General features: G+C 41.5%; 1 protein-coding gene across 2 annotated transcripts in view; it reads right to left on the bottom strand.

Moving 5' to 3' along the window:
• ETV1 (ETS variant transcription factor 1) overlaps positions 1-12,590 on the bottom strand; it is an 85,482-nt gene that overhangs the window by 6,562 nt on the left and 66,330 nt on the right. Inside the window, exons 9-11 of one of the 2 annotated variants that reach the window (XM_044429530.1) lie at positions 7,769-7,822; positions 4,225-4,293; positions 2,690-2,758 (exon numbers count right to left, since the gene is read on the bottom strand). In XM_044429530.1, coding sequence (XP_044285465.1) covers positions 2,690-2,758; positions 4,225-4,293; positions 7,769-7,822 — 192 coding nt within the window. The remainder of the gene's footprint in view (positions 1-2,689; positions 2,759-4,224; positions 4,294-7,768; positions 7,823-12,590) is intronic. The other variant, XM_044429531.1, reaches the window with a different exon arrangement.

Genomic DNA, 12,590 nt, shown 5'->3' with positions numbered 1-12,590 from the left:
TCTTCGGCCCCATTCTCTAGGGCAGCATGCATGGACTCAGGTGTCTGAACTCATAAATGAAAAGGTACCTGAAGTGTTGCATGTACCTCACTCTGATCTTCCTTGAAAGGGACATGATGTGTTGTCCCCTCCACAGAAACATAATTTGGAGACAGAGCAGGGATAGAGACAGCATTTCTAGAATCAATACATCACTCATTTTGTTGTGCTAACTAACTTTTATTACTTTTTCAAGATTGAAGATGAATATTGCTTCTGCTGATATCCAACCAGGAGTGTATGTGCAAGGCCAGACTACGTCCTCAGTAGTAAAAGAAACTGCCACAGAAACTAAAGAAAATAAAAAACTGTGACTCTGAGGTCAGGTGCCCCAGGAAAAAAAATAAAGGCAAAGTGAGATGCTAAGCAGCATATTCTCTCATTTCCTTGACTGACCTTCGGAAAAGTCATCAGTGCATGGTTATGTCAGCCTGATGTTTGACGAAATTAGCAAAATCAGTTCTAAGGGGAACAGTGAAACTAATTTTTAAATTAGACATAAAGATCATGGCTTGAAGTAACACAGCCATAACTAGCAGAAGTAATAACCTACTCCCAAGTATAAATAAGAGTTCTTTATGTTCTCATAGGTTCTCTATGTAATTTAACCATTCTAAGCTACATGTAAAAATCTGTTTATACATGAATGAATGAAAGACAATGTCAGAAAGTTCCTCTTGTTCATTGAGCACTGAAAACAAACTCTTGAGGTTTTTTAAAATATATATTTATATAAACATTTCTGTCCTGAGAGCAGTTCCCCTCCCATATATTAAGCACAGCCTAGCTGCCCTACTGGAAAAACCGAATGCTAGTGCAGCTGTCAGCATCAGTGGAAACAGCCTTCTCCAGCTCTAGCTGGGCAGAATTAGCTAAGCACCCTGCAACCGGCTGTCTAAGCTGAGAGGAGGCACCTTTTCTTTAGAAAGCTCTACGCCCTGACAAGACAAATGCTCCACCAGCTGGAGGGAAGGAGGCATGGTGAGTCTGCTCTCTTCACTGGCGCTCTGGAGGAATGACAGTGATGGTACAGCCCTCCCACTGCTGCTAAGGGCTTTCTTCACTTTCCCCAGCTGAAAGAGATGTGATAGAAGACATGGAGGTATGTGACCAATAGCAATAGCCAGAATGCCTGCAGGAACTAGGCTTTGCCAGCTGTATCGCATGCCTGTTTCTGAGCCCAATTTAAGGTGTTGATATTAGCCTCTAAGGTCCGAGACAATCTGAGACAAGATTCTTGGAAGAGCCTGTATAATCCTGTATGAGCATTAAGGTCAGCATCTGAGGCCCAAATAACAAGGACAGGGCCTTTTTTGTGGTGGCCCACCACTTTCGAAAGCTCTCTTTCTAGAAGTATTTATGCTACACTCTTTGCTAACAGTTAGGAGGCTTTTAAAGATCTACTTTATCCAGCCTGTATTTTATTCATTTTAGTGTACTGCACTTTTAATTAAGATTGTATCTGCTGCTGCAACTTCGTTATTTTACAAATTTACCTATTAAATATTATTTTTATGATTCAGTTTTATTCTTGTGTCAATTTAATAAAGTGACCGTCTACTTTGTAAGGGGATTTCTCCCCAAAAAGCGAGTTATAAAACTATGAAATAATTAACTTGTTGGTGTGCATACTTCACCTTCAAAGCTGGAAGTACACTCTGCAAGCTGAAAATCTGCTTACACGTTTGGGTGGAAATAGCTATGGTAACATAAATAGTTTAAAATTCCATACTTGTCTGCAGAAATCAGCAACTGAATTTGCAATCCTATATCCATTGAACTCAGTGGGGTCTACGTCTGAGTAAACATCTCTAGGATTGCCCTTCAAATCAATTAGAGGTGTGCTTTGCAAACTAGCTCTTGCCAAAAGTCAGCGAGTAGTGCAATTAATGTGACATGGAATTCCTGTCCAGATTCCTTTGGCCACAAAAGCAACATTAACATATTTAGCAGTTTCCCCCACACAATACATGCTGTTTACATCTAATCATGAGGAGATGGTTTATTTCTATACAAACATTTGCTACCAGTTAGCCCTCCTCAAAAGCATTTTTAAAATATATTATACATTCTACTCTTTCGGCAACAGGTTCATTAAACAAACTAATACAGCATTCAACAAAGCACAGCTTTCTCTAAGGCATCCAGAAACCCTTGAATAGCTCTGTTGCACTTGTGTTCCATAATTCATCTCTTCATGGATAATAAAAAAAGGACAAGAGTTTGCATTAGTCATCAGTAAATCCAGAGTAGCTGCTTTCTGTTCTGCTTCGTTAATTACCGGATCAGCTTTCAATAAATCTCTCATAACAAGCTGCATGTGATCATCAGTGCGATGGAAATCCACCTAGGACTCTTCAGAAGGGCTAAACTACAGGGCTGGCTCTGGTCTTTAAGTATAGACACTTTTGCTTGCAAAAAAAAAAAAAAAAAAAAGGAGGATACTCTATTGAAAAGCAGGGTTCAGTTCCTAAAGACAAAGATCATCTTTTGGTTGGGTGTATGGCAAATGGTCTCTTAACTGTCTTGAACTGGAAGGCTGCTAGCCTGTGTTTTGACCATTTCAAAATAAAACACCCTAATCCTTTACTCTTTCTAACTCTTCTCACAAGGAAAAATACCTGCTTCCCATAATATATGTATAATATACCTTCAAACTTCTCTGGAACAACACAGGTGTCATCATAAAACTGTCTTGGTCCCTTTTCATACATACAGCCTGTAATTTTAGAAGAAAGAGAAATTTATTCACTAAAGGGAATCTGCAAAAGAGGCATACAACAGAGCAGACAGCCTGTTAAAGTAAACATTAAAACTGACAGTCAAGCCATATGCATACATTGCATTGGTTATCTTGTTCCAGAACTAATTGATAAGGAATATTCTGCTGAAGCACAAAATGACAGCCTTCATTCTGAGAAAATCCACACCTCTTCATATCTAATAAAATAGAGATTTTTCCAAGAAAGATACAGAACTGTGATTTAACTGCCAAAATGAAAACATTAGCACATTGGCCGAATTTCCAACTTGCTTAGCTCATGCAGCCTTGACATGAAAAGTTACCAGATTGGGCTCAAGCAAAGCAGGAAACAAAAAAATGTGCTAGATGACATGGTCCTGGTTCGTATGCAATGCTAAGCCAAGATTTAGAGACAAGCTACTTCAAGACTGAGCAAAACGTCAAGCTCCCACAGGGTCACTGTTATGCAGCATGTAGCTCCACTTTCCTCAATTCCAGGGTGTTGTTATTGACAAGCTTTCCACCGTCTGGCTCATTTCAGATATCTTGGGTTACAATTCCCATTACGCTGACCATTTGCTATGTTTGCTGAGGCTGATGAGAGTATCAAAATATCTGTAAAGCCACCAGATGTGGAGAGCTGTTACACATGAACAAGGAATTGTGGCTCCAAACAAAATCTTGTCTGTTGGTAAACAGTTATAAACCCTGGCTTGTTCAGCTGACTTGTTAATCATATCAAGAGCTTGTAGTTCATATGCAGTGTTAAGCCAAGATTGGGAAAGTGCAGAAGGAGGAGAGAGGGAAGGGTGTTAGCCCAGTCCTTCAGTTGGGTTTACAGATCCTCATAGTTTAGCATAAGATGAAAGACACATCTTGAAATTATGTGCCAGGGCAGCCACGTACAGCTGCTTCACAGCTCAAATGCCAGAAAATCCAAGTTTGCATTATTGCTCTACCAGGAAGCATATTGGCCAGCCATCAAACTAGTATTTAAAACTCTCAGTGAATTTCAGAAGTGCTTTAGGGCATGTACAAAGAGAGGTCACCAAGTAAAGCATATACTGTGTGCTCTCTTCTTTCAAAAACCAACCCCCATGATGTTGTGTTTAGAGCATCAAAGTCACAGTAGCTCTTTGACACACTTCCACCCACCTTAAAGCATGGGTTCGAATTACCAGTGGCTCAGAAGTATGCCCTCAGGTAATCACAACTTGCCTGAAGGTAGACTGCAGAATGTTATAATTAAAAGCACATTAAGCTATCTTGGAAAAGACATCCAACTGCTGGAATTTCTTCCTGAGTTTACAGATGCCTGACTATTATCAGCTTTTTAAAAAAGCGGCAACAGAAACCAGAGTTTCAAAAGCATCTCATTTTTTCTCTTTATGTACTAAAATTCTGCTTCTAGACAGAGGTAAAGTAACAAAACACACACTTAACTTCTGTTCTGTTTGGGTGAGCCAGGAAGCCTTCTTGCCTCATATAAAGAGAATGGCAGCTAGGCACTTCTGCAACGAGAAGACAGTGCTAGTTAGAAGACAGGCTGGAATTGCACAGGACTAACAAAGCAGGCTGCAGACAGAATAGTAACCAGTAAAGTATAGTTCTGTCAAAACATAGTTATGATTTTAAAATAGCACATGAGAGCCCCCAAATGAGAAGACCAGAATGTAAGAAACAGCAATCTTGCCCAATACAAATAAATGAACAATTATTAAATTGTCATTAGAGCTTTCAGTGCAGCTCATTACATCAAATTCAAGTATCCAAATAAACTACGTTTTTCTCTCTAAACCACAGTGCAGTTCATTTGGTATAGCAATTTGGAAGCCCACTGATTAAATGTTCAGCTGACGATGCATGCTTGTGCGCCAGGGCAGTGCTTATGTGGAAGAAAAATCTATTTGCCACAGAAGGCAATGACCGAAGGATGGAATGTGAAGCACTGCATTTTCCCAATGCACGATTGTTTTCAAGAACTGCCATGTGTAAACTGAACATATCATCTTAAGCATATCATCAGCACTGCACACAGATGCCAATCAATGATCAAACTTTGCTTGGTGAACACAGACAGGGTTTACATGGCTTACTTTGGCCATCGCTGCTGCTGACAAAATTGAACCACTATCTCCAGAATACAGAAATCAGCTTCCTACCACATTAGATACTCTAATTGAGAATCATTTCCATAGGGCATGTTAGGACAGGACATGGCAAACACAACTGTGAACTTCTGTTCAGCCACTGGCCACTCTGCTAATACTGTATGTTTTAATGGAGATCTAAGGGGTTAAGGCAAAGCCTTAAGCAATCTCCCAAGACTTTCCCTTTCATTCTTCTATGCCTTTTAAATCATAGGCTAGTGATTTCACTGTAGTGAAATGGGGACCACATCTTTGGGCAAGAGGTATCCATGCCAGACTTTAGGCCAGCCTTTTCCAACCTTAATACCCAGCATTTCTGTCAACCAGCCAGGCTTACTGAGGTTGATGGGAGCTAAAAGTCCAAAATGTCTGGCAGGCATCAGGCTGGGAAAGTCTGCCTTAGGCTGCTTGCTCCTGTATCAAGGCAAACTTATTTTATTCAGCATGCAAAAAGGGAAGTGATACAAACAGTGATGATACATGTAGAAACTAGAGCAGTAGCCATAGGCCAGGATACCTGGGAACATATTGTACTGAGATTAATACACCTTCCATACAATAAAGATGTCAGGAACCTCTGGCCCAAGACCCAGATATGTTGTCCCACAATTTCATTTGGCCCAGTGGCATTTGGAAAGAGCTCTCTACCCCAAATGGGCTTCTGAAGAAAGCTGTTGATTGGCAATTATTCCATGATCAAAACATCAGATGCTTGCCTCTTGAGAGATAATTAATGGCCCAGTTTGCATGGGCCATTAACATGCAACCCTTCCACTTCCCGTATGTTTATGTAAGTTTTTTTAAAACACTTGTAGGACCCCAAGAACTCTTACATCCCACACAAGCCCAGTGGGAATAGTGTATTCAAAATGGTATGTAGTAGATGCCATGGCTCATACCCCATGGTGAACCTGGCATATCACAATCAAGGTGGTGTTGTGTTTACTCAGTGAATTCTCACCTGTGCAGTCAAAGGTTCAAGAGATGGGAACACCCCAATAACTTTCTAAGCATTATAGGGTTTTTGTTTATTTATGGCATTTCCAATACAGTTAAGAACATATAAAATAATTATGCATGCATGCCTAACTGTTCCTTCTCCACCCGTGGGTCAATGGCCCTTGTTAGGCATTCCCAACCCCTGATAAGTCATTGTGACCTAGTGATTCAGTTCCTATGTGTAAGTCAGTTGTCATCCTGTGGTTAAACATTCTTCAGTTGCCTGCAGAGGCCAAAGTTGTTCCATCAGGCCCAATCAAACACTAGCCTCAGAGACTGCTGTTCAGTTTGAGCAACTCATTTCTTGGGGAAAATCTCAGCTGGCTAAGCTCTAGCTCATGTTGCAAAGCCAGTCCCTTCTGACAGCCCCCCTTAAAGCTTTGGTACAACCTCTGGAACTTGGTTCTTTCCTGTATGTGATCTGCCTTGGTCTCAGTCCATGCCTGCTCTTTGCTTCTGCTCCGTTGGAATGGCATCTAGTCTCCCAGTCCCAGAGACCCTCAAAGGCTCCTGACCCTTGCTTGGAACTTTAAGCCATCCCTCTCCTCTTTTCAAAAAGACACCTTTATGATTCACTTTACTGCTGGAGACAGTGTTAACCTGCTCTTCATCATTGACTCCAGAGCAGCTAGTAGCTCTCTCCTACTAAGTGAACCTTGCAGGCCCTGAATACTTCCTTCAGCCTCCCAAATATATTTTAAGGGTGCAGTCCTATGCATATTTAGACCACAAAAAATGTACAAAACTTAGCATGTCATACTGGAAGTTACAGGACTTATTTTTGTCTAAACATGTATAAGATTGTGGCCCAAACTAACAGATTTAGTTTTTAAAAGCTTTTTCTTATTTTTGTCCATATTTCTTACTATATAATTTAACATCCATGTATCCAAATTGTCTGTTACCTTAGACTGCAGTCCTTTATGTACTTAACTGGGAGTGAGCCTCCATTCAATACAGGAGGACTTATTTCGGAGTAAGCACATATTGGATTGCAGTTACCTTCCCCATATTTCTCGCAACTGCTAATATAAATTTTAATGTGCAAAAGGCATTTAGTGTACATGAAGCACAGTCTTAAATGGGCTTACTCAGAAATAAGTCTCATTAACAGACACAGAGATGCATACTCTAGAATTTGATGCTTATCTGTTTTTCATCGCAAAAATACTGCTCAGTGCACCTTGTAATCTGTTCTTCAATTAACCCCTGAAAAATCACAAAATAAACAAACCAACAAAAAAGAGTAGGATGGGAGGACCAAACATAATTTGCCCAGTGTTGTGTGCAAGCCTTCTCCAAAATGCAATCCTAAATTTCACTGTTCACTGACTAGTGATGAGTATCAAGGGCTTGGAAGGAGAAGAAAATGAGATTTTACACTGAATTCACTAAGCAAGTTCAGCCACTGAGAACAATGAGAGTTCATCTATCCATGGTCTCATTCTACAAACCTTTACTACTCTTTTTCACTATGAACCCATCACTTTGGGCTTGTAATATTTCAAGATTTTTTAAAAGCAGCTGCTGAAAAAAACAAAAAATAAAGTGTTTGAAAAGGGGCTAGGCACAATACATGACATGGGGTAGCCATGAAAAGCTGGCTTCCCCTCTCCTTGTAACATTTAGGCAGGCCCACGTGTGTGTATGTGTATGTGTGTGCGTGTGTGCATGAGAGAGAGAGAGAGCTAGAGAGAGAGAGAGAGAGAGAGAGAGAGAGAGAATATGGGGTAGGGTAGAGGGGAGAGAGATCATGATATTTTACATTTTGTCAAACTCAACATTAATGGATCCTACTATCAGGGAAACAGCATGGGTAAATCCACTCGAAAGTTACCTGGAATAGCAGGGGAGACCTTGTTACAAGTCATCTCTAGTTCTGCCCTCCGATCTGTAAAGAGTTGTATAGGTTTGCAGATAAAGGTCAGTATTTCCTGTACAAAATTAGCTGTATTATAAAATAAGTGAGAAGACTATGGGAAGAAAAATATGTATGTGTGGTCATGTCATCAGAAACACATGTTAAGACTTGTGTTAAGACTTTGGAATATCCTCCCCAATTTTAGTTGCAGGTCAGATCCTGCTATGTAATCCTGTTTCCTGGGGTGGATGTAAGGTTGTTGTTACATTGCATTCATACCCCACCCCTTTCAGCTTGTGAGGATCCTAAGGCTGTTTACATAGCTCAGTTTGATCCTTACAACAACAGCCCTGTGAGGTAGGTTAGGCTGAGTGTGAGTAATCGGCCCAAAGTCAACCAGTGAGCTTCATGGCTGAATGGGGATTAGAACATTGATCTCCCGGATACCCAGTCTGATACTCTGAGCCATACCACAGTGGCTCTCACTGCTTTAAGTCCTGCCAATATTGTATGTAAGGAAGGAGGGAGGGAAAGAAGAAGCACATGAGCACAATGGCTATTCTTGATCTGGCAAATCATGGCTTATTGGACCAACATCGCTATGTCTAAACTGTGTCACAGATGGGCTGTGCAGGGCAGCAACCATGCAGAAAGAGGCTGAAATAGCTGATATGAGCTCCACCACGTGCTCCTCAGTTAGGGGTACGTACAAGCTCACCTGTTTCCTGTTGACTGGTGAGACATTCATTGGCCCTGCAGCCTCAGTTACATTAAAGATGGCCAGTGATTCATAGGAACACACTGCACTTCTGTAGCGGGGAGTTTGCTGCTCTTGTTTAGGATCTCCAGGTGATTAGAACCCCGATTGCACATGGTTCTTCATGCCATGAGTACAACAGGCTCCCTGCTGCAGGAGTGGAGACTGGAGGTGTCCTCTGTGGAGAACGTAACAGAGAATGCATGAAAGAAAACAACAGCTTGGGGCAACGGATTAGCACAGGCATCTCTGTATTTCCACTCCCGCTTTTGTTAGGCTTAGACAGACCTTACGTGCTTCAGCAAGTATGCAAATGTGAACATATGAATATTATATTTTCCTAATATCCATGTTTGCGTATATGTCTGTCTATATTGTTTAACCCCCAAGAGCTGGCAAGTAGACACAAAAGCAATGAAGTTTGGAAGTTCCCCAGGGAGGGGCAAGAAGTCAAGGAAAGGGAGCCTCCATCTGCCTGTAAGTGCAGACAAACTATAGTACAACCCATCACTTGTGAAGACCCACCTATCCCAGGTATGCAGGTACCTTCCCCAGGAGAGCCATCTAAAATGTCCTGTGTCAACGGCCATGTATATGTCAACAGTCTCCTTTTTTTTAAGTTGTACTTTGCAACATTAACTACAACATAACTATGATTAAACTGCCCATTGGAGAGGAAGAAGAGTATAACCCAGAAGAATTTGTTCCTTGCAAAATACCTAAAGCCTTATTATTCCAAAGTGCTACTGGTTAATTTATGACTATCAGAATGGGTCAAACTCTAATCAAATTGTAGAAACATTTCCAAAGTGATTATTCAATCAAATGACTAACATGGTTAATTAGGAGCCATAAACATTGCTCTGAAGTTCATCAAACTAATGACTTGCCCAGAAAAATTACTGCCAATTAAATTGCCTGCTGCTTTCATTTCTACCTTATCTAATAAAAAGGCCAGCCAATGAAATTTAACATTGCAGTTTTAACTTGTGCTAAATGCTTGACTAAGACCCAGAAGTAATTTAAGTTGCTTACTGGGGTTACCTTTTAGAGGAGCAGATGAAGATCAGCAACTGTTAATGCATGTTTGTATAAGAAAATGTGTGTGCATATATATGCATGTGGGCCATCCTGGAAGAAGGAAAAAGTAATATGAAGCAAAGCTTCAGCAGAGCAGTAACTTCAATTTTTCAACTTTCTAGGGCAGATTCCTATAGATATTTAAACAGAAAAGTCTGAATTTCCAGCATCCCCCAAGTAGCATGGCTGGCTGGAGCATGCTAAGAGTTGTACAGCTTTTCTCCTAGCTACATATGCATAGGATTGCTCTCTCAGTTATTATTTATGTGCGTGTTCTACGCAACATAATTAAGGTTTCCAAATTCCAAATATTGCAATTTTGCATCAGGAATAATACATCAGTTTAATGGTTTGTTGTATGGACAAGTCCTCTAGCTCATCTCTCGGTATCTTTATACATAGCTGGGCAGAACGCCTGCCTGAAACTCTGGAAAAGAGTTGCCCATCAATGCAGACAACTTTGACCAAGATCAAACAATGATCTGATTTGATATAAAATGAATCCCCAGGTTTGTACTGCTGAAGTGTGGTTGGGGAGAATCAGAGCAGCAAACACAGGAGACATGATTCTCAGCCCTACAAAGAGCAGCAGTATTCAGCTTGCAAAACAAGTTGCTGTTCTGAGCCATATGCCTGATCCATGAACAAAACAGTGTTTTTTCATTATTTTTTAAACTGAGAACACTTCAAAGAGCACATTTTATTCAGAGAGTGGAAGTCCTGTGAATACAATCCCAGAGGCAGTTTCTATGCATTAAGTTTCTGATGGACACAGGATGGCAAAGAAATGGGCAAGGGGAGCATATGGCCAAAGGAAACCCCTCAACCTTTTTCATTCAGGGCCTTGACCCTTTCTCCCTTGCCTGAGACAAGCTAGGATGAAATACCATACAGCATGCTGAGAAATTAAACACACAAGGTGAATTTTTTCAGGGGCTCTGCTGCCTTGAACAAAAGTTTCTTGACTTAGAAAGCCAGTGGAACCTCACAACTTTCATTGCAGAAATCCTTCCCTCCACTTCCCTTTATCTAAGAAGCAGATCTTGGAGGGAAACATTTGAGCATAGAGAAAGTCTGTCAATATGCATGCTTAGCTCATTTCCATCTCCCCACTGGGCAGGAGTTCTTAGTCATTCTCAAGGGGCAAAATGAATCCTATTCATCTAGGAAGACCTTTAGGAACCATTATTCCATCAAATGCTGAATCTCCTGAAGAAGGAAGGAGGCATATCAACAGTGGACAGGGCTTAACTAAGCAGAGGGTAGAGCCAGAGCCAAAAGTGGGAAGGTCAGGCCTTTTTCGTTCTGTCTGCCTCTTCCTTCTCCTTCTTTTTCTCTTGGTCCCCACCCTGTGGCCTACCTGGGGAAAGAACAAATCATGCTTTGTCTGAACTTATTGTTTAAAAGGGGCTTGTTAGGTAGAGGATTTCCTAACTCTAGGAACCTAATTCTAGGAGTGGTCACTCTGGAGTGGGAGGAGAGGCCTCTTTTTGCCCCTGAAGTAACTATGGGGTCAACAGATGCTCACTGGGTTTCTGAGACGGGACAGCAACTGGTGATATTCTCCATGGAGGTGGTTGAGGTGAACTTAGCCAACATGATGAATGATCTCCTCTTGGGGCAAGACTCGTACTCGTGTGCTGCCTTCTAAAGTTGGGAATGCTTCCCAGAGATAAGCAGCAAGTCCATGTCTGCTGCCACACACACTTTACTGGATCTGATGAATGCATAGGGCTTTCCCCATAAATCCAAGATTTTCCTATCTGTAGGTAAATATCCCAGGATTTTTTGTTTAGGTGTCGAGAGCATTGTCACACTGGGAGTCCAGTGTGATCAATTTGTTACTTGCTGTTGTAGGTGACAACAAAAAAAACTAGAGAGGAGGAGGAATATTTGTGGGGGAAACCATGGACTGTCCTCGTTTTTAAGTGCTAGCCTGGTGGTCACGGGATACAAAGAGTTGCATATAGACTAGTGACCAGGGATGGAATACTTCCCTCCTCTGTGCAAGCAGAAAAGCTCAACGGGCCACTGGAGGAGGAAAGTTCCCCTCTCTGTCTCCAGCACAGAAATGCAGCTCTGGGTCTCTGTGCTGCAGGGTCGTAACTTTTGTAGGCTTATTTACAAGGTTGTTATAAACAATGTTGATTCCCTAGGTGGTGCTTCATTGCTTTGCTTGAACCACAAAATGGTAAGTTAGACACAGAAAAAATTACACTGACCGAAATATACAGCTCATGTTAAGCAGAGCTGAACCACAGCAGCTTCCAGACCATAAACTTGTGAGGGTGTGAGAAGCAATCTTGCATTAGGGAGCACATATAAATGGAGATGCCACAAATCCTTGCCAAGTTGGAGAAAGTAAAGAGGATTGAGTAATAGCAAAGGGTGACAGGTAAACATGATGCTGGAACTGTCACTGGGCTCGTTTGCATAATGTGGCAGCCCATCATGCATTAATTAACCCTCAAGGAGCTACAGTACATGCTAGCTACCATTAAGAATAAGCAAGAATAAGCTGGGGGCTATGAGGAGTTTCTGTGCCATGCAAATCTGGTTGGTAAGGGTTAATTGAGAGCTAAACAACTCCACAGCAGAAGGTGGGGTTTACAAGAGGTGTTTAGCTCTCAAATAACCATCACTGGCTGGCTCTGCATGACTCCACAATCGGTCCAAGCCTGCATGTTCATAATGGCAGCTGCCAAGCACTGCAGCTTCTCAAGGGTTATATAGTTCCTCCTTACTCCTCACTAGTCAGACCTCACCTGGAATACTGTATCCAGTTCTGGGCACCAAGATTTAAGAAAGATACCGGTAAATTATAAAGGGTCCAGAGGAGGGCAACAAAAATGATCCAGGATTTGGAAACATTGCTCTATTGAAAACACTAAGACTGAGACAATTGGGCATGTTCAGTCTTGAGAAGGGAAGACTGAGGGGGGACATGATATCCCTCTATAA

Source organism: Varanus komodoensis, unplaced genomic scaffold (assembly GCF_004798865.1).
Source record: "Varanus komodoensis strain SLA01 unplaced genomic scaffold, ASM479886v1 scaffold2, whole genome shotgun sequence".
Classification (NCBI taxonomy): Eukaryota; Metazoa; Chordata; class Lepidosauria; order Squamata; family Varanidae; genus Varanus; species Varanus komodoensis.
This window is presented reverse-complemented; position numbering and strand designations above follow the sequence as displayed.